At 49.4% G+C, this 21,692-nt stretch overlaps 1 protein-coding gene across 1 annotated transcript; it reads left to right on the forward strand.

Moving 5' to 3' along the window:
* Positions 1 to 204: 204 nt before the first annotated feature.
* Positions 205 to 19,372, forward strand: LOC132389924 (C-type lectin domain family 12 member A-like). Its single transcript, XM_059962491.1, has 7 exons — positions 205 to 271; positions 2,538 to 2,657; positions 7,902 to 8,018; positions 9,965 to 10,108; positions 13,764 to 13,906; positions 14,350 to 14,414; positions 19,192 to 19,372. The coding sequence occupies exons 1-7, from the start codon at positions 205 to 207 to the stop codon at positions 19,370 to 19,372; spliced, it is 837 nt and encodes a 278-aa protein (XP_059818474.1).
* The last annotated feature ends 2,320 nt before the right edge of the window (positions 19,373 to 21,692 follow it).

Consider the following 21,692-nt stretch of genomic DNA (forward strand, 5'->3'; position numbering starts at 1 on the left):
CTCATCACCCCCCCCCCTGCCACTCTCATCTCACTCAACCACCCTCTCTCTCACACACAATCTCTCTCCTCCCCGCACTTCCTCTCTCATCTCTGTCCTTCTCCTTATCGGCTGTTAATCAGGTGTTAGTGGACCACGGTGGCCCACTCCGGGTTTCCTGTCTCGAAGGTCCCGTCCCTTTCAGGAGCTCAGAGACTCGACAGGATGGACGAGAGCGGGACCTACGAGAAAATGCGGTTCACAGGAACGGACACACAAGCTCCTTCGGGAGGTGAGTGGTGCGCAGAGAGGGAGAGAGGTTACGGCCATCTCTGACCCTGGGAGTATGATATACGATAGCATGGACGGAGCTACTCTCCATAGCTGACCCCGGGGATGTGGAGTGGTCGGTCGGTGCTGAGAGCGCTTTACTCGGTGTCTGACCACAGGAGCTCATGACGAGTCGCTGTGAAGGGAGTTTTAAGGCTGATTTATACCCTGCGTAGTAGCCTAACTAAGGTGTAGCCTTTGTAAGTGGCCTGCGCAGTTGTGAGCACTTATATCTGTGCGTTGGTATTTCTGCGTCGATCAGCAATCCACCGCCAAAACGCTAGATGGCGGTGTGGTTTCTATATCTGTGAAGGGACAGTGTGGCGAGAGCTGCACTGTGTTTCTGTCCAAGCAATGTGTGATAGAACTGTTTGGAGAGATTTTCTCTCTGTGCCTCAACCGTGAGTGTGTTGTGTGATGGTGTGGAGGGAGATTCACTCTGTGCCTGACCCCGGGAATGTGTGTTGTGACGGTGAGGAGGGAGATTCACTCTGCGTCTGACCCCTGGAATGCGTGGTGCGACTTTGAGGAGGAAGCCTCTCCCAGATTCTCACCCTCAGCTGTTCTATCCCCAGCTGAACCGGATGTATCGTACGTGCAAATGAATGTCACGGCCACCTTGGCGCCCCGTGTCCGAAGAGAGGAAGGCCAGTTTCATCTTTGTTGGATTGACTGTGCTTAGGTGTCGTGTCCATTACTTTCGGGAGATCTCAGGGCAAAGTACCGTTGACCCCGATAATTGACTGCTGCCGAATACGTCAGAGGGAACTCGTGATACAGTCCATGATGAGGGAGCTCTGTGGGAGGGACGGTGTGGACGGTGCGCTCTGGGACGTACAGTGAGCATTATGCACAATGGAAGCGGGGGGCGGTGTTTGGTGTGGATGGTGCCTTCGTGACTGGATGTCTGGACAGAGCCCTGTGGGATCGGGTGAGGAGGCTGTGTTGTGGGAGGGGGCGCTAAGCAGGAGATTCTCTGGGAGGCGTGGAGTGGTGGGTGTGGCGTGGAATTCGGTGAAGACGGTTTGCTGTGCGAGTGGTCGCTGAGGGGAAAAGGGCATTGAGGAGGGAGCACGGTGGGGTGCACAGAGCGGAGGGAACGCCGTGGGATGGCTCGGGAGGAGGGACCTCTGTGGGAGGGTCGTTAAAAAGGAAACAACATTGGAGGGGTGGTGATGAGGGAGCCATGGAAAAAGCGGAAAGGAGGCAGCGCTGTGGAAAAGTTGAATGATTCTCTCAACTTTCGAACCACCTTTCTCTCTCCTCTGATCTCTGTCTCCGTCTCTCTCTTTTCTATTCCGCGCTTTCCCTCATTTCTTCCACTCCCTTTTTCCTCAGCTTTGCCTTCCACCACCGTCCCTCTCACACATCTTTCATTCCCCTCTCAACCTTTCCATATTTTACCACCCTTGCCCCTCCCTCTGCCTATTCTCTAATTTCGCACATCTATCGAAAATCCTTATATCTCTCCCCATCCGTCTCTCTCACCATGCCCTTTCCCCTCTCCTCTTCCAACCAATTCCCCTTCTCCCAAATTTCAACCTTCCTCCCCTCCCCTCACTTGCCCAACTCTCCAAACTCGCCCGTCTATCACACTCCCCCTTTCACCCTTCCTCACCCTCGCACTCTCATTCTTACCCTTTCCCTCATTCAACGCTCATTCACTCACCTCCGGCTACCTCCGCTCCCCTCTCAAACTGTGCTCTCCCCTTCTCCCCATTTTCCGATTATCTCCCGCTCCGCCACCTCTTCTCTCTATCTGTCCCTTCCCCTTTTCCCCTCTCTCGCAATCTGTCTTTCTCTTCCTCTGTTCCTTACCCTCTCGGTATCCCACTTTTCTTCTAACCTGACTCTCCTATCTCCCTCCGCTCTCTTTGCTCTCACTCGTCCCTCTCCCTCCTCTCACTCTTACCCTCTACCACCACTCTCTCTTCCTCTGCCACTCTCACCGTCTCTCCTAACCATTCTCATTCCAATTCTCCCTCTCCTATATTCCCGCTCATTGCCTCTATCGCTCACCACTGTCTCCTCCTCTCTATCCATCTATCATCCTCTCTCCTCCTGTGTTCCCCGTTCCCTCACATGATTCTCACTGCCTCTCATCCTTTCCCCACTTTACTTAACCCACACTTTCCCTACTCTCCTTTCGCCTTTTTCTGCTCCCTCACTCTGCCCTCAGTCCACTTTCTATTACCTTCTCTCTCATCCTGCCTCGCTCTGCATCCCAGTTGGTCTGAGCTCCACCTACGCAGAGGTGAAATTTCCGAACGACGAGCACGTCATCGATGAGGATCAGGTTCCTCCCATTGCCGCAGGACTCCGCAAGCTGCCAACCAATGCACAACCAGGTCAGAGTTCATAATTATGACACCACCGTGGACACATCACGTGTTATATGCAGAACTGTGTGTGTTTTTCTAAATAATGCAATTTTTCCTCCTTCAGCCACATTCCTAGCTTCTCGCCCACATACCGACGAGCATTTGGGTACAAAAATTAGTCTTTTGGGTGCCCAATTAAATTTCTGTCCTCTCTCACCTTCACCGTGTAAGCTCTCGTCCGTGACTGTAGCTGATGTGACCCACATGGTTTTGTACACCTCTGTAAGGTCACCCGTACACTCCAAGGAACAAAGCCGCTCTGTAAGGTCACCCTTACACTCCAAGGAACAAAGCCCCTCTGTGAGGTCACCCGTACACTCCAACAAGCAAAGCCCATCTGTAAGGTAACCCGTACACTCCAAGGAACAAAGTCCCTCTGTAAGGTCACCCGTACACTCCAACGAATAAAGCCCCTCTGTAAGGTCACCCGTACACTCCAACGAACAAAGCCCCTCTGTAAGGTCACCCGTACACTCCAACGAACAAAGCCCCTCTGTAAGGTCACCCGTACACTCCAACGAACAAAGCCCCTCTGTGAGGTCACCCGTACACTCCAACGAACAAAGCCCCTCTGTAAGGTCACCCGTACACTCCAAGGAACAAAGCCCCTCTGTGAGGTCACCCGTACACTCCAAGGAACAAAACCCCTCTGTGAGGTCACCCGTACACTCCAACGAACAAAGCCCCTCTGTAAGGTCGCCCGTACACTCCAACGAACAAAGCCCCTCTGTAAGGTCACCCGTACACTCCAACGAACAAAGCCCCTCTGTAAGGTCACCCGTACACTCCAACGAACAAAGCCCTTCTGTGAGGTCACCCGTACACTCCAAGGAACAAAGCCCCTCTGTAAGGTCACCCGTACACTCCATCGAACAAAGCCCCTCTGTAATGTCACCCGTACACTCCAAGGAACAAAGCCGCTCTGTAAGGTCACCCTTACACTCCAAGGAACAAAGCCCCTCTGTAAGGTCACCCGTACACTCCAACGAACAAAGCCCCTTTGTGAGGTCACCCGTACACCCCAGGGAACAAAGCCCCTCTGTAAGGTCACCCGTACACTCCAACGAACAAAGCCCCTCTGTAATGTCACCCGTACACTCCAAGGAACAAAGCCCCTCTGTGAGGTCACCCGTACCCTCCAAGGAACAAAGCCCCTCTGTGAGGTCACCCGTACACTCCAACGTACAAAGCCCCCCTGTAAGGTCACCCGTACACTCCAAGGAACAAAGCCCCTCTGTGAGGTCACCCGTACACTCCAACGAACAAAGCCCCTCTGTAAGGTCACCCGTACACTCCAAGGAACAAAGCCCCTCTGTGAGGTCACCCGTACACTCCAAGGAACAAAGCCCCTCTGTGAGGTCACCCGTACACTCCAACGTACAAAGCCCCCCTGTAAGGTCACCCGTACACTCCAAGGAACAAAGCCCCTCTGTGAGGTCACCCGTACACTCCAACGAACAAAGCCCCTCTGTAAGGTCACCCGTACACTCCAAGGAACAAAGCCCCTCTGTGAGGTCACCCGTACACTCCAAGGAACAAAGCCCCTCTGTGAGGTCACCCGTACACTCCAACGTACAAAGCCCCCCTGTAAGGTCACCCGTACACTCCAAGGAACAAAGCCCCTCTGTGAGGTCACCCGTACACTCCAACGAACAAAGCCCCTCTGTAAGGTCACCCGTACACTCCAACGAACAAAGCCCCTCTGTAAGGTCACCCGTACACTGCAACGAACAAAGCCCCTCTGTAAGGTCACCCGTACACTCCAACGAACAAAGCCCCTCTGTAAGGTCACCCGTACACTCCAACGAACAAAGCCCCTCTGTGAGGTCACCCGTACACTCCAAGGAACAAAGCCCCTCTGTGAGGTCACCCGTACACTCCAAGGAACAAAGCCCCTCTGTGAGGTCACCCGTACACTCCAAGGAACAAAGCCCCTCTGTAAGGTCACCCGTACAATCCATCGAACAAAGCCCCTCTGTAATGTCACCCGTACACTCCAAGGAACAAAGCCGCTCTGTAAGGTCGCCCTTACACTCCAAGGAACAAAGCCCCTCTGTAAGGTCACCCGTACACTCCGACGAACAAAGCCCCTCTGTGAGGTCACCCGTACACCCCAGGGAACAAAGCCCCTCTGTAAGGTCACCCGTACACTCCAACGAACAAAGCCCCTCTGTAATGTCACCCGTACACTCCAAGGAACAAACCCCCTCTGTGAGGTCACCCGTACACTCCAAGGAACAAAGCCCCTCTGTGAGGTCACCCGTACACTCCAAGGAACAAAGCCCCTCTGTAAGGTCACCCGTACACTCCAAGGAACAAAGCCCCTCTGTGAGGTCACCCGTACACTGCAACGAACAAAGCCCCTCTGTGAGGTCACCCGTACACTCCAAGGAACAAAGCCCCTCTGTAAGGTCACCCGTACACTCCAACGAACAAAGCCCCTCTGCAATGTCACCCGTACACTCCACGGAACAAAGCCGCTCTGTAAGGTCACCCATACACTCCAAGGAACAAAGCCCCTCTGTAAGGTCACCCGTACACTCCATCGAACAAAGCCCCTCTGTGAGGTCACCCGTACACTCCAAGGAACAAAGCCCCTCTGTGAGGTCACCCGTACACTCCAAGGAACAAAGCCGCTCTGTAAGGTCACCCGTACACTCCATCGAACAAAGCCCCTCTGTGAGGTCACCCGTACACTCCAAGGAACAAAGCCCCTCTGTGAGGTCACCCGTACACTCCAAGGAACAAAGCCCCTCTGTGAGGTCACCCATACACTCCAAGGAACAAAGCCCCTCTGTGAGGTCACCCGTACACTCCAAGGAACAAAGCCCCTCTGTAAGGTCACCCGTACACTCCAACGAACAAAGCCCCTCTGTAATGTCACCCGTACACTCCAAGGAACAAAGCCGCTCTGTAAGGTCACCCATACACTCCAAGGAACAAAGCCCCTCTGTAAGGTCACCCGTACACTCCATCGAACAAAGCCCCTCTGTGAGGTCACCCGTACACTCCAAGGAACAAAGCCCCTCTGTGAGGTCACCCGTACACTCCAAGGAACAAAGCCGCTCTGTAAGGTCACCCTTACACTCCAAGGAACAAAGCCCCTCTGTAAGGTCACCCATACACTCGAAGGAACAAAGCCCCTCTGTAAGGTCACCCGTACACTCCATCGAACAAAGCCCCTCTGTGAGGTCACCCGTATACTCCAAGGAACAAAGCCCCTCTGTGAGGTCACCCGTATACTCCAAGGAACAAAGCCGCTCTGTAAGGTCACCCTTACACTCCAAGGAACAATGCCCCTCTGTAAGGTCACCCGTACACTCCATCGAACAAAGCCCCTCTGTGAGGTCACCCGTACACTCCAAGGAACAAAGCCCCTCTGTGAGGTCACCCGTACACTCCAAGGAACAAAGCCGCTCTGTAAGGTCACCCTTACACTCCAAGGAACAAAGCCCATCTGTAAGGTCACCCGTACACTCCAAGGAAAAACGCCCCTCTGTGAGGTCACCCGTACACTCCAACGAACAAAGCCCCTCTGTGAGGTCACCCGTACACTCCAACGAACAAAGCCCCTCTGTAAGGTCACCCGTACACTGCAACGAACAAAGCCCCTCTGTAAGGTCACCCGTACACTCCAACGAACAAAGCCCCTCTGTAAGGTCACCCGTACACTCCAACGAACAAAGCCCCTCTGTGAGGTCACCCGTACACTCCAAGGTACAAAGCCCCTCTGTGAGATCAGTCCTAGGATCCAAGGAATCAAGTCCTGAACTGCCTGACATCACTTCATAACTCAGTCCCTCGAGCTCGGGCAACATCCTGGGAAATCTCCCTCTGCACTCTTTCCAGCTCAGTTACATCTTTCCCACAGCAGGGGGAACCAAGACTGAACCGAAATCCGAGTGCCTCCTCGCCGACGTCTTGTACAACTGGGATGTGACCTCCCGACTCCCGTACTCCGTGTCCTGACTGATAAAGGCAAACGTGTCGAACACATTCTTCACCAGCCTGTCCTGTATCTCCCGTCCTCCTACAGACTCCTTCATTCCTTAAAGCTCCCTGTCCTCCAGCAATCTTCACGTCGTATGCAAACTGAAACCGGTGTATTAATTCAAACATCCAAGTCTTTGACATAATAGAAGAATAATCGGACACAACGAGACCCTGTGGAACACCACAGGACACCGTCAGCCAACATGGAAAACCTACAGCACAACACAGTCCCATCGGCCCACAAAGTTGTGACGAACATGTTCCTACAATAGAAATGGCTAGACTTCCCGTTCACCCTCTATTTTTCAAAGTTGCATGTACCTATCCAGAGTCTCTTAAAAGACTCTGTGTAGGGTACCTATCCATGTTTCTATAAAAGACCCGAGTGCATCTTACCCTAAATGAGATACAACTTTGGAAAAATGTATGCGTACCCACATTGGTGGGAGAAATGAACGGGCGGATGATTATTTAGATGGACAGAAAACTCAAAATGCAGAAGTGCAAAGGGAGTTGGATACCCTAAAGCTCAGTCTCCAGTTTGAGACGGTGGTGAAGAAGGCGAGTGCAACGTGGCCATTGATTTCTAGAGGTACAGAATATCAGAACAGGGATGTGACTTTGAGGCACGCGGCGACCACACTTGGAGTATTCTCTGCCGTCTGGGGCTCCTTATGGATGTGCTGACATTGGAGAGGGTTCAGGTAAGATTCACCAGAATGGTTCCAGGAATTAGAGGGTTATTGTATGAGGAACATCTGGAGCTTTTGGGCTGTATTCCCTGGGGTTCAGGAGACTGAGGGGGGGGGGATCTCACAGAAACTTTCCGATTGTTTAAAGGCCTGAACAGATCAGGTACAATAAGTTATTCCCCGTGATAGGGGAGTCTAGGAAAAGAGGTCACGACTTCAGGATTGAAGATGGTCCATTTAGAACGGAGATGCAGCTAAATTACGAGTTAGTCAGAGACTGGTAAAGCTGTGGAATTTGTTGCCATAAGCGGCTGTGGAGGCCAAATCATTTGGGGCATTTAAGGCAGAGATCGATAGTTTCTTGATTATCCGGGATATCGAAGGGTATTTGCACTATGCAGGGGAGTGGGGATGACGGAAGAATTGGTTCAGCCCATGACTGAATGGCGGGGCAGACTTGAATAACCGAATGGCCTCCTTCTGCTGCTATATCTTATAATCGCATGGTCTTGTGGTCTCTCCACAGCTGCGCATGAACAGCATCCGAAAGGAAAGATCGGAAATAGACCGGACAGTCTGATCTGCCTACTCTGCCTTGTTATGTCCGCCTTCATCGTGACTGTGGCCGGTCTCTCGATCCATGGTGAGTGGAACGTTCTCCCGGTGGAGTCACACCATACGTAAAGAGAGTGGAATAAATTGTTATTGTAAAATCCCATCACCACAACACGGACACACCCCTGACCGTGATAAAAACACGGCCTTTACCGTAACACAATCGAGACTCGTCCTGACACCGACGCGCCATTCACCATAACATCAACAATGCTGTTACCGTAGCACGGTCACTACCTTCAACGAGACACAGATAAACTCCTGACCGCGACGCTGACGCTACATCGCCGTGACAGAAACATGACCCAGTCCCCAATTGTAACATCAACAAAACCTTCACCAGGACATTGATATACCCCATCGCTGTGACAGTCACACTGACCGCAACTTACTCCTCACTGTAATATCGACATGCCCCTGAACGTGTCACTGATAAACTCCTTAAGCGACACCGAAACACACCTCACAGTGACACCGACACGGTCTTCAACGTGACACTGAGGTACAGCATACCGTGACATCTCCACGCTCCACAACGTGATCCAGTCCGCACCACACCGTGACAAAGACTTAGAAGTCGCATTAACACCCCTTACCCTAGACAGTATCGCTCCTCTACACAAAAACCGATGCACCGCTCGCTCAGGTAATGCCCCACACCTCCCCTGACAAAGGCAAACCCCTTAACGTGATACTGACACCTAAATTCACTATGACACCAACATAGTACTCTCTGTGACACCGAGACACACCTCAGCGTGACCGTCTCACATCCAGCGTGGCCATGACATGTCTCTCACCGTGACACTGACATACCCCGCTCTGTGAGACCAGCACACCCCACACATGGCACAGATACTCCACCCACGGTGACACCACAAGGCCCCCCACACTGGCATTTTCCTCGACTTGACATCGAGATACACTTCATTGTGTTCCGGCACACCTCTCGCCGGGGCACAGAAACTCCTCACAGTTTCCTCACACGTCCCTCACAGGAAATCGGACATGTCCAGCATGATACTGACGCAGACGCCCATTGTAACATCAACAAAATCTTCATCGGGACATTGATGTACATCATAGTGTGACACAGACGCGCCCCACAATGTGGCGCCGACGCCTCGCTCTGTGCCATCAGCCCGTCCTTCACTGTGACACCTTCACCGTGACACTGACACAACAAAATTATAATGGTGCATAGCTCCCTGAAGGTGGAATCTCATCTGCATAGGGTGGTAAAAATCTTTTGGTATGCTGGCCTTTATAAATAAGAGCATTGAGTATAGGAGTTGGGATGTAATGTTAAAATTGTACAAGGCGTTGGTAAGACCAAATTTGGAGTATTGTGTACAGTTCTGGTCACCGAATGATAGGAAAGATGTCAACAAAATATAGAGAGTATAGAAAAGATTTACTAGAATGTTTCCTGGTTTTCTGCACCTGAGTTACAGGGAAAGGCTTTCCTGTGAGGTCTTTATTCTTTGGAGCGTAAAAGGTTGAGGGTGAAGTTGATAGAGGTATTTGAAATTATGAGGGGGATAGATAGAGTTGACGTGTATAGGCTTTTCCCATTGAGAGTAGGGGAGATTCAAACAAGAGGACATGAGTTGAGACTTACGGGGCAAAGGTTTAGGGGCAACAGGAGAAATATTTTTTTTTTACTCAGAGACTGGTGGCTGTGTGGAACGAGCTTCCAGCAGAAGTGGTAGAGGCAGGTTCGGTATTGTCATATAAAGTAAGATTGGATAGGTACATGGACAGTAAATGAATGGGGGGTTATGGGCTGAGTGCAGTGCGTTGAAAATAGGTGAGAGTAAGCGTTGGGAACGGACTAGAAGGGCCGAGATAGCCTGCTTCCGTGCTGTAATTGTGATATTGCTACATGGTTATAATCTCCGTGACCAGTTCGGTAGCGTGACGCTGACTCACGTGTCACTGCAAACGCTAAACATCCTTCACCATCTCTCTCAGTGTCACAGATTCGTCAGTCTAAGGAAACCAGCCACCGAAACTACCATCAGTTAAACTCATCCCTTCAATTCAAGCTTTCAGCGGTCAAATCTAATCTGTCCGATCTCCGTCACCAGATATGTGAATTGTTGACCAGAAGCAGAGGTGAGGCATCATCCCCCTCTTTCACCCGCTCCTCATCACTGGGCAGGCATGGAGAGAGGAAGCGTCACTCAGTGCTTAATATCGGGAGTGTGTGAAGAGAAGGTATGGAGGGTGATTCAATCTGTGCTTGACCCGGTGAGTGTGTGATGGAGATGCGTGGAGGAAACTTCACTCTATCACTGAATCCAGTATGGATCCAACTTCACTCTGTGTCAGACTGCGGGATTCTGCGATGGGACACTGCACAGAGAGATTCACCCCATGTCGGACCCCTGAAGAGTGTTATGGCACCGTGGAGAGAACGTTTTACTCTGAATGTTGGAGTGTGTGATGGGACGGTGTAGCGGGGGATTCATTCCGTGTCGGAATCCGGGAGTGAATGATGGGAAGTTGCAGAGGGGGATTCATTTTGAGCCTGAATACGGGAGTGTGTTATGGGATCGAGGAGAGACAGCTTCAGTATGTGTCTAAATCGGGGAGTGAGTGATGGGACGTTGCAGAGGGAGCTTCACTCTGTGTCTGACTCCCGGAGTGTGTAATGGGATCGGAGAGAGAGAGCGTTTGTGTTTGATTCCAGGAGTATGTGATTGGACGGTGCAGATGGAGGGTTTATTCTATGTGACACCGGATTGTGTGTTTGGATATTTTGGAGGGAGTCTGACCCCGTGAGTGTGCCATTGGAGGGTGTGGGCGGAGCTTTGCATTGTGTGAAAACACAGGTGGGTGTGATGGAACGGTCCAGAGAGAGCCTCACACTGTGACCCGCCAGGAGATGCGTGACGGGACGTAAGGATGGAGATTCACTTCGATATTCGTCGTGTGCGCAGAGGGAGTTTCTTTCTGTGTCTGAACGCTGGAGTGTGTAATGGGGCCGTGGAGAGAGAGATTCACATTGTGCCTGATCAGGCTGTGTGTTCTTGGACTTTGTAGAGGATCTAAATTCTGTTGACTGACCCCGGGAGCGTCTGAGTGGCGGTGTTGAGCGAGCTTTCCTCTGTAACTGACCCCGGGAGTATCTGAACCCGGGCCTTTATAAAAGGCAGTGTGCACGGAGCGTCTCTCCACGTCTGACCCCGGGTGTTTATAATAGGCAGTGTGCACGGAGCTTCACTCCACGTCTGACCCCGGGCGTTTATAAAAGGCAGAGTGCAGGGAGCTTCACTCCACGTCTGACGCCGGGTGTTTATAATAGGCAGTGTGCACGGAGCTTCCTTCCACGTCTGACCCCGGGTGTTTATAATAGGCAGTGTGCACGGAGCTTCACTCCACGTCTGTCCCCGGGCGTTTAAAGAAGGCAGTGTTTCTCGGAGTTTCACTCCACGTCTGATCGCGGGCGTTTATAAAAGGCAGTGTGCACGGAGCTTCACTCTACGTCTGATCCCGGGCGTTTATAAAAGGCAGTGTGCAGGGAGCTTCACTCCACGTCTGACCCCGGGCGTTTATAAAAGGCAGTGTGCAGGGAGCTTCACTCCACGTCTGACCCCGGGCGTTTATAAAAGGCAGTGTGCATGGAGCTTCACTCCACGTCTGACCCCGGGCGTTTATAAAAGGCAGTGTGCATGGAGCTTCACTCCACGTCTGACCCCGGGCGTTTATAAAAGGCAGTGTGCATGGAGCTTCACTCCACTTATGACCCCGGGCCTTCATGAAAGGCAGTGTGCACGGAGCTGCACTCCACGTCTGACCCCGGGGGTTTATAATAGGCAGTGTGCAGGGAGCTTCACTCCACGTCTGACCCCGGAGGTTTATAAAAGACAGTGTGCACGGAGCTTCACTCCACGTCTGACCCCGGGCGTTTATAAAAGGCAGTGTGCACGGAGCTTCACTCCACGTCTGACCCCGGGGGTTTATAACAGGCAGTGTGCACGGAGCTTCACTCCACGTCTGACCCCGGGCGTTTATAAAAGGCAGTGTGCACGGAGCTTCACTCCACGCCTGACCCCGGGTGTTTATAAAAGGCAGTGTGCATGGAGCTTCACTCCACGTCTGACCCCGGGTGTTTATAAAAGGCAGTGTGGAGGGAGTTTCACTCAACGTCTGACCCCGGGCGTTTATAAAAGGCAGTGTGTATGGAGCTTCACTCCACGTCTGACCCCGGGTGTTTATAAAAGGCAGTGTGCAAGGGGCTTCACTCCACGTCTGATCCCGGGCGTTTATAAAAGACAGTGTGCACGGAGCTTCACTCCACGTCTGACCCCGGGTGTTTATAAAAGGCTGTGTGCACAGAGCTTCACTCCACATCTGACCCCGGGCGTTTATAAAAAGCAGTGTGCATGGAGCTTCACTCTACGTCTGATCCCGGGCGTTTATAAAAGGCAGTGTTCACGGAGCTTCACTCCACGTCTGACCCCGGGCGTTTATAAAAGGCAGTGTTCACGGAGCTTCACTCCACGTCTGACCCCGGGCGTTTATAAAATGCAGTGTTCACGGAGCTTCACTCCACGTCTGACCGCGGGTGGTTATAAAAGGCAGTGTGCACGGAGCTTCACTCCACGTCTGACCCCGGGCGTTTATAAATGGCAGTGTGCATGGAGCTTCACTCCACGTCTGATCCCGGGCGTTTATAAAAGGCAGTGTGCATGGAGCTTCACTCCACGTCTGACCCCGGGCGTTTATAAAAGGCAGTGTGCATGGAGCTTCACTCCACGTCTGACCGCGGGCGTTTATAAAAGGCAGTGTGCATGGAGCTTCACTCCACGTCTGACCCCGGACGTTTATAAAAGGCAGTGTGCATGGAGCTTCACTCCACGTCTGACCCCGGGCGTTTATAAAAGACAGTGTGCAAGGAGCTTCACTCCACGTTTGACGCCTGGAGGGTGTGATGGGTCCGTGGACAGAGAGATTCAATCTGCTTCTGACCGTGTTAGTGTGTGATCGGACGGTGCAGGGATCTTAAATCTGTGTCTCACCCCGTGTATGTATGATGGGTCTCTGTGTTTGACACAGTACGCATGTGATGAGTAGCTTTGGCGGGAAAATGGGGTGGGTGTGGGGTTTTGGGGATGGTCATGCGTGTGTCTGACCCTGGGAACTGTGACGCATGCCTGGAGAGGAGACATGATGGATGTATACAAGATTTTAAGTGGAATAGATGGAGTGGACAGCCAGCACCTCTTCCCCAGGGCACCACTGCTCAACAGAAGAGGACAGGGCTTTAAGGTAAGAGGAGGGCAGTTCAACGGGTCTATCAAAGGAAGTTTTATTTTACTGATAGAGTGGTCCGTGCGTGGAATGCACTGCCTGAGTTGTATGTGGAGACAAATATACTAGTGAATTTTAAGAAACTACTAGACAGTTATATGGAGGAAATTAAGTTCGAGGGTGTATGAGTGGAAGTGTTTAACTGTCGGCACAACATTGTGGGCCACAGGGCCTGTACAGTGCCGTATTATTCCATGTTCTATGCTCTATTCACTCTGTGTCTTGACCCCGGGAGTGTCTGATGGATGGTGTAGACGGAACTTCACTGTGTCTGATCCTTGATATTTACGATGGTATTTGCGCAGGGATATTCACACTGTGCCTGAACACAGGTGAGCGTGATGGGACCCCGTGGAGGGACTTTCAGTCTGTGTGTCACCCCGGGTGTGTGTAATGGGGAAGTGTGAAGGGAGATACACCTTGTGTCTCACTATCCCTTGTTCCTGATTTCCAGACCAACCGTGTTCCGAGGACTGGGTCAGAAAGAAAGACCGGTGTTATTACGTATCCACGTTTGGAACAACTTTCCAAGAAGCGATACAAGACTGTTCAAACCGTCATTCAAGGCTGCTGGAAATCAATTCAAAGGATGAAGCGGTATGTGTCACAGCACGGGAATATCCCACAGTAAGACAGGAATGATCACACACTCCCAGGTTCAGACACAGAGTGAATCTCCCTCCACACCGACACATCGCACACTCCACGAGTCAGATACAGAGTGAAGCTTGCTACAAAGAGATCCATCACACGCTTCCGAAGTCAGACACAGAGAGACCACCCGGCATACAGTTCCATCACACACTCACGGGTTCAGATGCAGAGTGAATCTCCCTCCACATCATCCTATCACACATACCCGGCTTCAGACACAGAGGTAAGTCCCCTTCACACTGTCCCATTACAAACTCCCGGGGTCAGACACTGAGTGAAGCTCCGTCCACACCGTCCCATCACGGATTCCTGTTGTAATCAACTGAGAGATGCTCCGTACATAGTTTTTGATACTTGGCATTAATCAAGTAAATTTAATTTCCCAGCTCTTCGTATTCGGCGAACTTGTGTACAAAACCCATTCATACTGGAATAGAAAATGCGAAAACGGGTGAGATTATCACTAATCTGTGGGGTGAAGATTGGTTATTGACATAGTCCTGACGGTAGAAAATGGGATTAGTTTACGGACTGAAGTAGTTTTGTCGTAAAAGGTAGAGGTATTGTGATTTGTTTGTAGACTGAACGTGGGTAGGGGGTAGGGTGGTTCAATGGGAACATTTTAGGGCCGACACGTGTCTGTCTGGGAAGTCATGGCAGTGGGAATATTTCGGAAACTGCCAGAGTGGACAGATCATTATGGAGATGATTTTGGTACTGACGCATGCCGGTGAGGACAGCGCAGTAGAGTGTGATTATTTTGGAGATAGATGCCGGGCTGTAAGGAAAGGGAACAACTGTGGGACTATTTCGGTGAGTGACATAGATCTGAGGGACGGGAGTGGGATAGCTGGATTTGTTTGGAGACGGATACAGGGCCATGGGCACACAGTGGGTTAACGGGATGAGTTTGAGAACTGGCGCAAAGATTTAACCATAAACATTTAACCAAATAGAAAATTACAGCACAGAAACAGGCCATATCGGCCCTTCTAGTACGTGCCGAGACTTACTCTCACATAGTCCCACTGACTCGCACTCAGCCCATAAACTTCCATTCTTTTCTGTCCATATACCTATCCAATTTTACTTTAAATGACAATACCGAACCTGCCTTTACTACTTCTACAGGAAGCTCGTTCCACACAGCTGCCACTCTCTGAGTAAAGAAATTGCCCCTCATGTTACCACTAAACTTTTGCCCCCTAACTCTCAACTCATGTCCTCTTGTTTGAATCTCCCCAACTCTCTATGGAAAAAGCCTATCTACGTCAACTCGATCTGTCCCCTCATAATTTTAAAGGCCTCTATCAAGGCTCCCTTCAACCTTCTACGCTCCAAAGAATAAAGACCTAACTTGCTCAACCTTTCTCTGTAACTTAGCTGCTGAAACCCAGGTAACTGTCTCGCAAAACTCCTCTGTACCGTCTCTATTTTGTCGACATCCTTCCTATAATTCGGTGATCAGAACTGTAAACAATAATTCAAATTCGGCCTTACTAATCCCTTGTACATTTTTAACATTACATCCCAACTCTTATACTCAATGCTCTGATTTATAAAGGCCAACATACCAAAAGCTGTCTTCACCATCCTACTCCCATAAGATTCAACCTTCAGGGAACTATTCACCATTATTCCTAGATGACTCTGTTCTACTGCATTCTTCAATGCCCTAGCATTTACCACGTGAGTGCTATTTGGATTATTCCTACCAAAGTGCAGCACCTCACACTTATCAGCATTAAACTCCACCTGCCATCTTTCAGACCACTCTTCCAACTGGCCTAAATCTCTATGCAAGCTTTGAAAACCACCTTCATTTTCCAGAACGCCAGCTATCTTGGTATCATCTGCATACTTACTAATCCCATTTACCACTCCAGATCATTAATGTATATGACAAACAACATTGGACCCTGTACAGATCACTGAGGCACACCACTAGTCACTGGCTTCCAACCTGACAAACAGTAATCTACCACTACTCCCGAGCACCTTCCATCCAGCCACTGTTGAATCCATTTTACTACTTCAATATTTGTAACTAACGGTTGAACCTTCCTAAGTAACCTTCCGTGTGGAACATCCGCAGTTTTATCCTCGTTAAAAATTCAATAAGATTTCTCAAAGATGACTTACCATGCACAAATCCATGGTGACTGTTCCTAATCAGACCCAGTCTGTCTAGATAATTATATATACCTTCTCTAAGAATAATTTCATTAATGTCCCCAGCACTGATGTCAAACTGACAGGCCTATAATTGCTAAGTTTACTCTTAGAACCCTTTGTAAACAATGTAGCAAAATGGACAATACGACAATCCTTCGGCACCATCCCCGTTTCTAATGGCACTTGAAATATTTCTGTCACAACACCTGCTATTTCCACACTAAATCCCCTCATGTTCCTAGGGAAAATCCTGTCGGGAACTGGAAATTTATCCACTTCTATTTTCCATGCAGTACTGGTTCTGGATGTACATCCCAGTACTCAGTCCTCTTTAATCGTCATTGTTTCCATAACTTCCCTACATGTTTCCATTACCTTACCAGAATTCAATAACCTTCTCCTTAGTGAATACCAAAGAAAATAAACTGTTCAAAATCTCCACTATCTCTTTTGGCTCCACACATAGCTGTCCACTTTGATTATCGAAGGGATCGGTTTTATCCAACACTATCCTTTTGCTTTTAATATAACCGAAGAAACCCTTTGGATTTATTTTCACCTTACTTGACAAAGCAAATTCGTGTCTTGTCGCTTTTCTAATTTCTTTCTTAAGATTATTTTTACATTTTTATATACATCGAGCACCTCATTTACTCCATGCAGCTATATTTATTGTAGATCTCTCTCTTTCTCCGAAGCAAGTTTCCAGAATCCCTTGAAAACTATGGCTGTCTCAGACTTATATCATTTCTTTTCAACCTAATCGGAACATACAGATTCTGTACCCTCAAAGATTCACTTTGAAATGTTCGCAATTTCTCTATTAAATCCTTCCCATAAAACAAATTGTCCCAATCCACTCCTTCTAATTCCTTTCGCATCTCCTCAAAGTTAGCCACTCTCCAATGAAAATCTAGAATCTGTGGCCAGTCTTATCCTTGTCCATAATTATATTGAAACTATTGTCATTGTGATCACTGGACCCGAAATGCTCCCCAACACATACCTCCGTCACCTGACCTATCTCATTCCCTAACAGTAGATCCAACACTGCCCTTTCTCTAATTGGTACCTTTATGTATTGCTGCAAATAACTATCCTGCACACATTTTGCAAACTCCAAACGATCCAGCCCTTTTACAATATGGTCTTCCCAGTCTATCCCTCAATCACAACCCTATGCTTACTACACATATCTGCTATCTCCTTGCAAATTTACTCCTACAATTCACGGTCCGCATCAGGTGGTCTCTAATAAACCCCTATAATTGTTACTACAACTTTCCCATTCCTCAATCCACCCAAATAGACTCCCTGGACGATCCCTCTAATCTATCCTGCCAGAGCACCGCGGTAATATTTTCTCTGACAAGCAACCGAACACCTCCTCCTCTTGTCCCTCCGATTCTATCACACCTGAAGCTACGAAATCCACGAATATTTAGTTGGCAGTCACACCCCTCCTGCAACCATGTTTCAGAAATAGCTCAAATATCATATTTCCAGGTATCAAACTATGCTCTAAGCTCATCGACCTTTCTTACAATGTTCCTAGCATTAAAATAAATGCATTTAACTAATTCTCCATTCTTCCTCTCTGTATCTCTGACGGTGCAAACAACTTTACTATCTTCTTTTTCTTCCTTCTCCCATACACCTGTTCTTACACTCTGGTTACACTCCACCCCCCCCCCCCCAACTCCGAATCTAGTTCAAATCGAGTGCAGCATCTCCAGCAAAACTACCTTCAAGAATATTTGCCCCCTTCCATTTTAATTGTAAACCATCCCGCCGGTACAGGTCCTACCTTCCTTGGAAAACTACCAAATTATCAGGAAATCTGAAGCCCACCCTCCTGCACCATGTCTTCAGCCATGTGTTGATCTGCGCTACCTTACTGTTTCTAAGCCCATCTACACGTGGCACTGGTAGCAATTTTGAGATTGCTATCCTGGAAGTCCTGTCCTTTAACTTGGCGTCTGTCTCCCTAGACTCAATTTTCAGGACTTCCTCTCTCTTCCAACCCAGGTCATTAATCCCTACATGGACCACGACATCCGGCTGCTCACCCTCCATCGTGAGCCCGAGATATCGCGGACCCTGGAACGAGGGAGGCAATAGACGATCTGAGGTTCTCGATCTCTTCCACAGAACCTCTTTTCTATCCCCCTAACTATTGAATCCCCTATCACTACTGCTCTCCTATCTCCCCTGTTTCCCTTTGAGCTGAGAGTCCTGTCTCAGTGCCAGAGACGCAGCCACTGCAAACTTGTCCTGGTAGGTCGTCCCCACCAACAGTATCCAAAGCGGTATACTTACTGTGGTTGGTAACGGCCACAGTGGTCCTCTGCTCAGTCTGTCCATTCCCCTTCCCTCTCCTGACAGTCAGCCAGCGACCTGTCTCATAACTCTTAGGGGCGACTATCTCCCTGGAACTCCTGTTTACTTCTGCCTCTGCCTCCCGAATGAACCGATATTCATCCAGCTGGATGATTGAGAGGGTGTCAGTGTGTCAGTGTACCAGTCTGGAGGTGGACCAGAGGCTGTGGGGAGAGTGAGGTGTAGTAGGAGAGGGAAGGGCAAGGGGATTAATCTGGGACCGACACAGGGCTGAGGGAAGAGTGTGGAACAATAGGATTATTTTCGGGACAGCCATAACTCTGTGGGTAGACGGTGGGATAGCGGGGTTTGTTCGGGGGCTGAAACAGATCAGAAGGGAGAACGTGGGCTTGTTCGATTCGGATGGGGACTGACAGAGGACTGTGGTGAGGAGTTTGGGGATTCAAAGGGCTTTGGGGAGACATTGGGTCAGTGCGATTAGCTTGGGGAACTAACACAGGATTGTGGGGAGACATTGGGACCGTGGTGTTTGTCTGGGTACCGACAGGGGGCCGTGGGAAGGGAGGGAGCTGATGAGTGTAATGAGTTTTGGGGACTGACACCGGCTGTTAGAAGATAGTTAATTCATTCTTTTAGCTTGGGGCAGGTATCAGCTCGGATTCTCTGCTGGAGTTGTTTTGTCTCTGTTGAAATTGTTTCACCCTCTTGAATAGGAATGTGGGCCAGAGTCTCCTGTACAAGGCATCAGATGGATCGAACGTCTGCAGTCAGTGCGGAAGGATTTACTCTTGCGATCGAGTTTGGCGTTTCATCTGCGAGAAGACGACAGCTTTATTCCCGGATATTCCTGAAAAGATCCGGGGTCTCTGTCAAAAGTCAGCGGAGGCGACATGACTAACTCCAGATTCTCCTCCTTCTCTCTCCTTCACTCTCAATCCCCGATGCTGTCAAGCTCGCTCCCCACCCTTTCTGCCCCTCCCTTCAACTTCATCTCCTACTCTTGTCGCAAACATATTCTCCCCACCGCACCGCGACGGACCTCTCCACCTGTCCATCTCCTTCTTTCTCGCTATTTCCCCCGTCCCGCTTGTTTCCGCTCCCTCTACCTTTCTCTCTAACCCCTCACCTCCCTTTATTTCCTCCCCTATACCCGCCCGCTCTTTCTCTGCTCCGTCTGCCCACCTATTGCACCTCTCTCCCCCTTTCTTACGCCACACTACACCTCTCTTCCTTCTCACCCCGTTCTCTCTAAACCCTCCGTCTCCCGGATCTCTCTCTTTTTCCTTTCCACCCACTTTCACCTCAATCCTGTGCCGTCTGGTTCTCGATAACCCAACCCTGCGTAAAACGCTCAGCGTATTCCCTCTGTCTGTGCCGCTCTTGGGTTTAGAACTATAGAACATTACAGCACAGAAACAGGCCTTTGGGTCCTTCTTGGCAGTGCCGAACCGTTTTTCTCCCTTGTCCCACTAACCTATACCTGGCCTCTATCTCTCCATACACCTCTCATCCATGTACCTGTCTAGGTTTTTATTAAATGTTAAATTTTAGCCCCCATTTACAACTTCATCAGGTAGCTCATTCCACACTAACACCACTCTTTGTGTGAAGAAGCCCCACCCCCAATGTTTCCCTTAAAATTTTCTCCCTTCACCCTTAACCCATGACCTCTTTTTTCATCTCCCCTGGACTCAGTGGAAAATGCTTGCATGCATTCCCTCTATCTATACACATCCTCATTTTATATAACTCTATCAGGTCTCCCCTCATTCTTCTACGCTCCAGGGAATAAAGTCCTAACCTATTCAACCTTTCACTGTAACTCAGATTCTGAAGTCCCTGTAACATGCTTGTAAACTTTCTCTGCATTCTTTAATACTTATCAATATTGTTCCTGTAATTCGGTGTCCAAAACTGTACACAACTCTCCAAATTAGGCCTCGCCAATGCCTTATACAACCTCACCATAAACTTCCAACGATTATACTCAATACTTTGATTTATAAAGGCCAATGGACCAAGAGCTCTCTGTACTATACAATGTACTAAAAGATCACTTTACGACCCTATCTACCTGTGACGCCACGTTTGGTAAATTTTGTATCTGTATTCCTAGACCCCTCTGTTCTACTGCACTCCTCAGTGACTACCATTTTCCTTGTATGTTCTACCTTGGTTTGTCCTTCCAAACTGAATTACCTCACACTTGTATATATTAAATTCTATCTGCAATTTTTAACCCCATTTTTCCAATTGGCCTACATCCAGCTGAAAGCTTTGAAAACTTTCTTCGTTGTTCACTACACCTCTAATCCTTGTATCTGTCACAATGTTGCGGATCCAATTCAGCATATTATCATCCAAATCAATGATATAGATGACAAATAACAATGGACACAGCACTGAACCCTGTGGCACACCGCTAGTCACAGGCCTCCACTCAGAGACGCAATCCTCCAGTAAATCTCCTTCTGGCTTCTCCCATTGAGCCAATGTCTAATACAATTTACTACATCGCCATCTATACCTGGCGACTGATCCAATGTCTGATCTGATTTACTACCTTTCCATGTATAGCTAGCGACTGAATCTTCCGAACTAACTTCTCATGCGGGACCTTGTCAAAGGCCTTACTGAAGTCCATCCACTGCCTTCACTTCATCCACTTTCCTGGTAACCACCTCGAAAGACTCTCATAGATTTTTTTCAACATGACCCCCCATGCATAAAGCAGTGCTGACTCTGCCTCAAAAGCCCGGCTCATCCAAGTACTCCTTATTAGGTACCAACTGCGGAATTCAAACTAATCGGCCTATAATTTCCCGGAATAATTTTGAGCCTTTTTTGAAACAACGGAACAACATGAGCTATCCTCCAATCTTCCGGCACCTGACTCGTAAATACCGACATTTTAAGTACATCTGTCAGCACCCCTGCAATTTCAGCACTACTCTCCTTTATGCAACTCTGTAACGTTAGAACTACGCTCCAGGAATTAAAGCCCCAAACTTCACTCCGTCTCTCCACACCCCTCGATTTACTTCAATATCCCCGTAGAACTCCCTATACACTCTTTCCAGTTCACTGGCATTTTTCCTAAAGCAGAAAGCCTCACCGACGTCCTGTGCCTCTGCAGCGTGATCTCCCGACTCCTGTGTTCAGTGCCGTGACTGGTGAAGGCCAACGTGCCAAGTGCCCTGTCCTGTCGCCTATT

Source organism: Hypanus sabinus, unplaced genomic scaffold (genome assembly GCF_030144855.1).
Source record: "Hypanus sabinus isolate sHypSab1 unplaced genomic scaffold, sHypSab1.hap1 scaffold_706, whole genome shotgun sequence".
In the NCBI taxonomy this organism is placed as follows: Eukaryota; Metazoa; Chordata; class Chondrichthyes; order Myliobatiformes; family Dasyatidae; genus Hypanus; species Hypanus sabinus.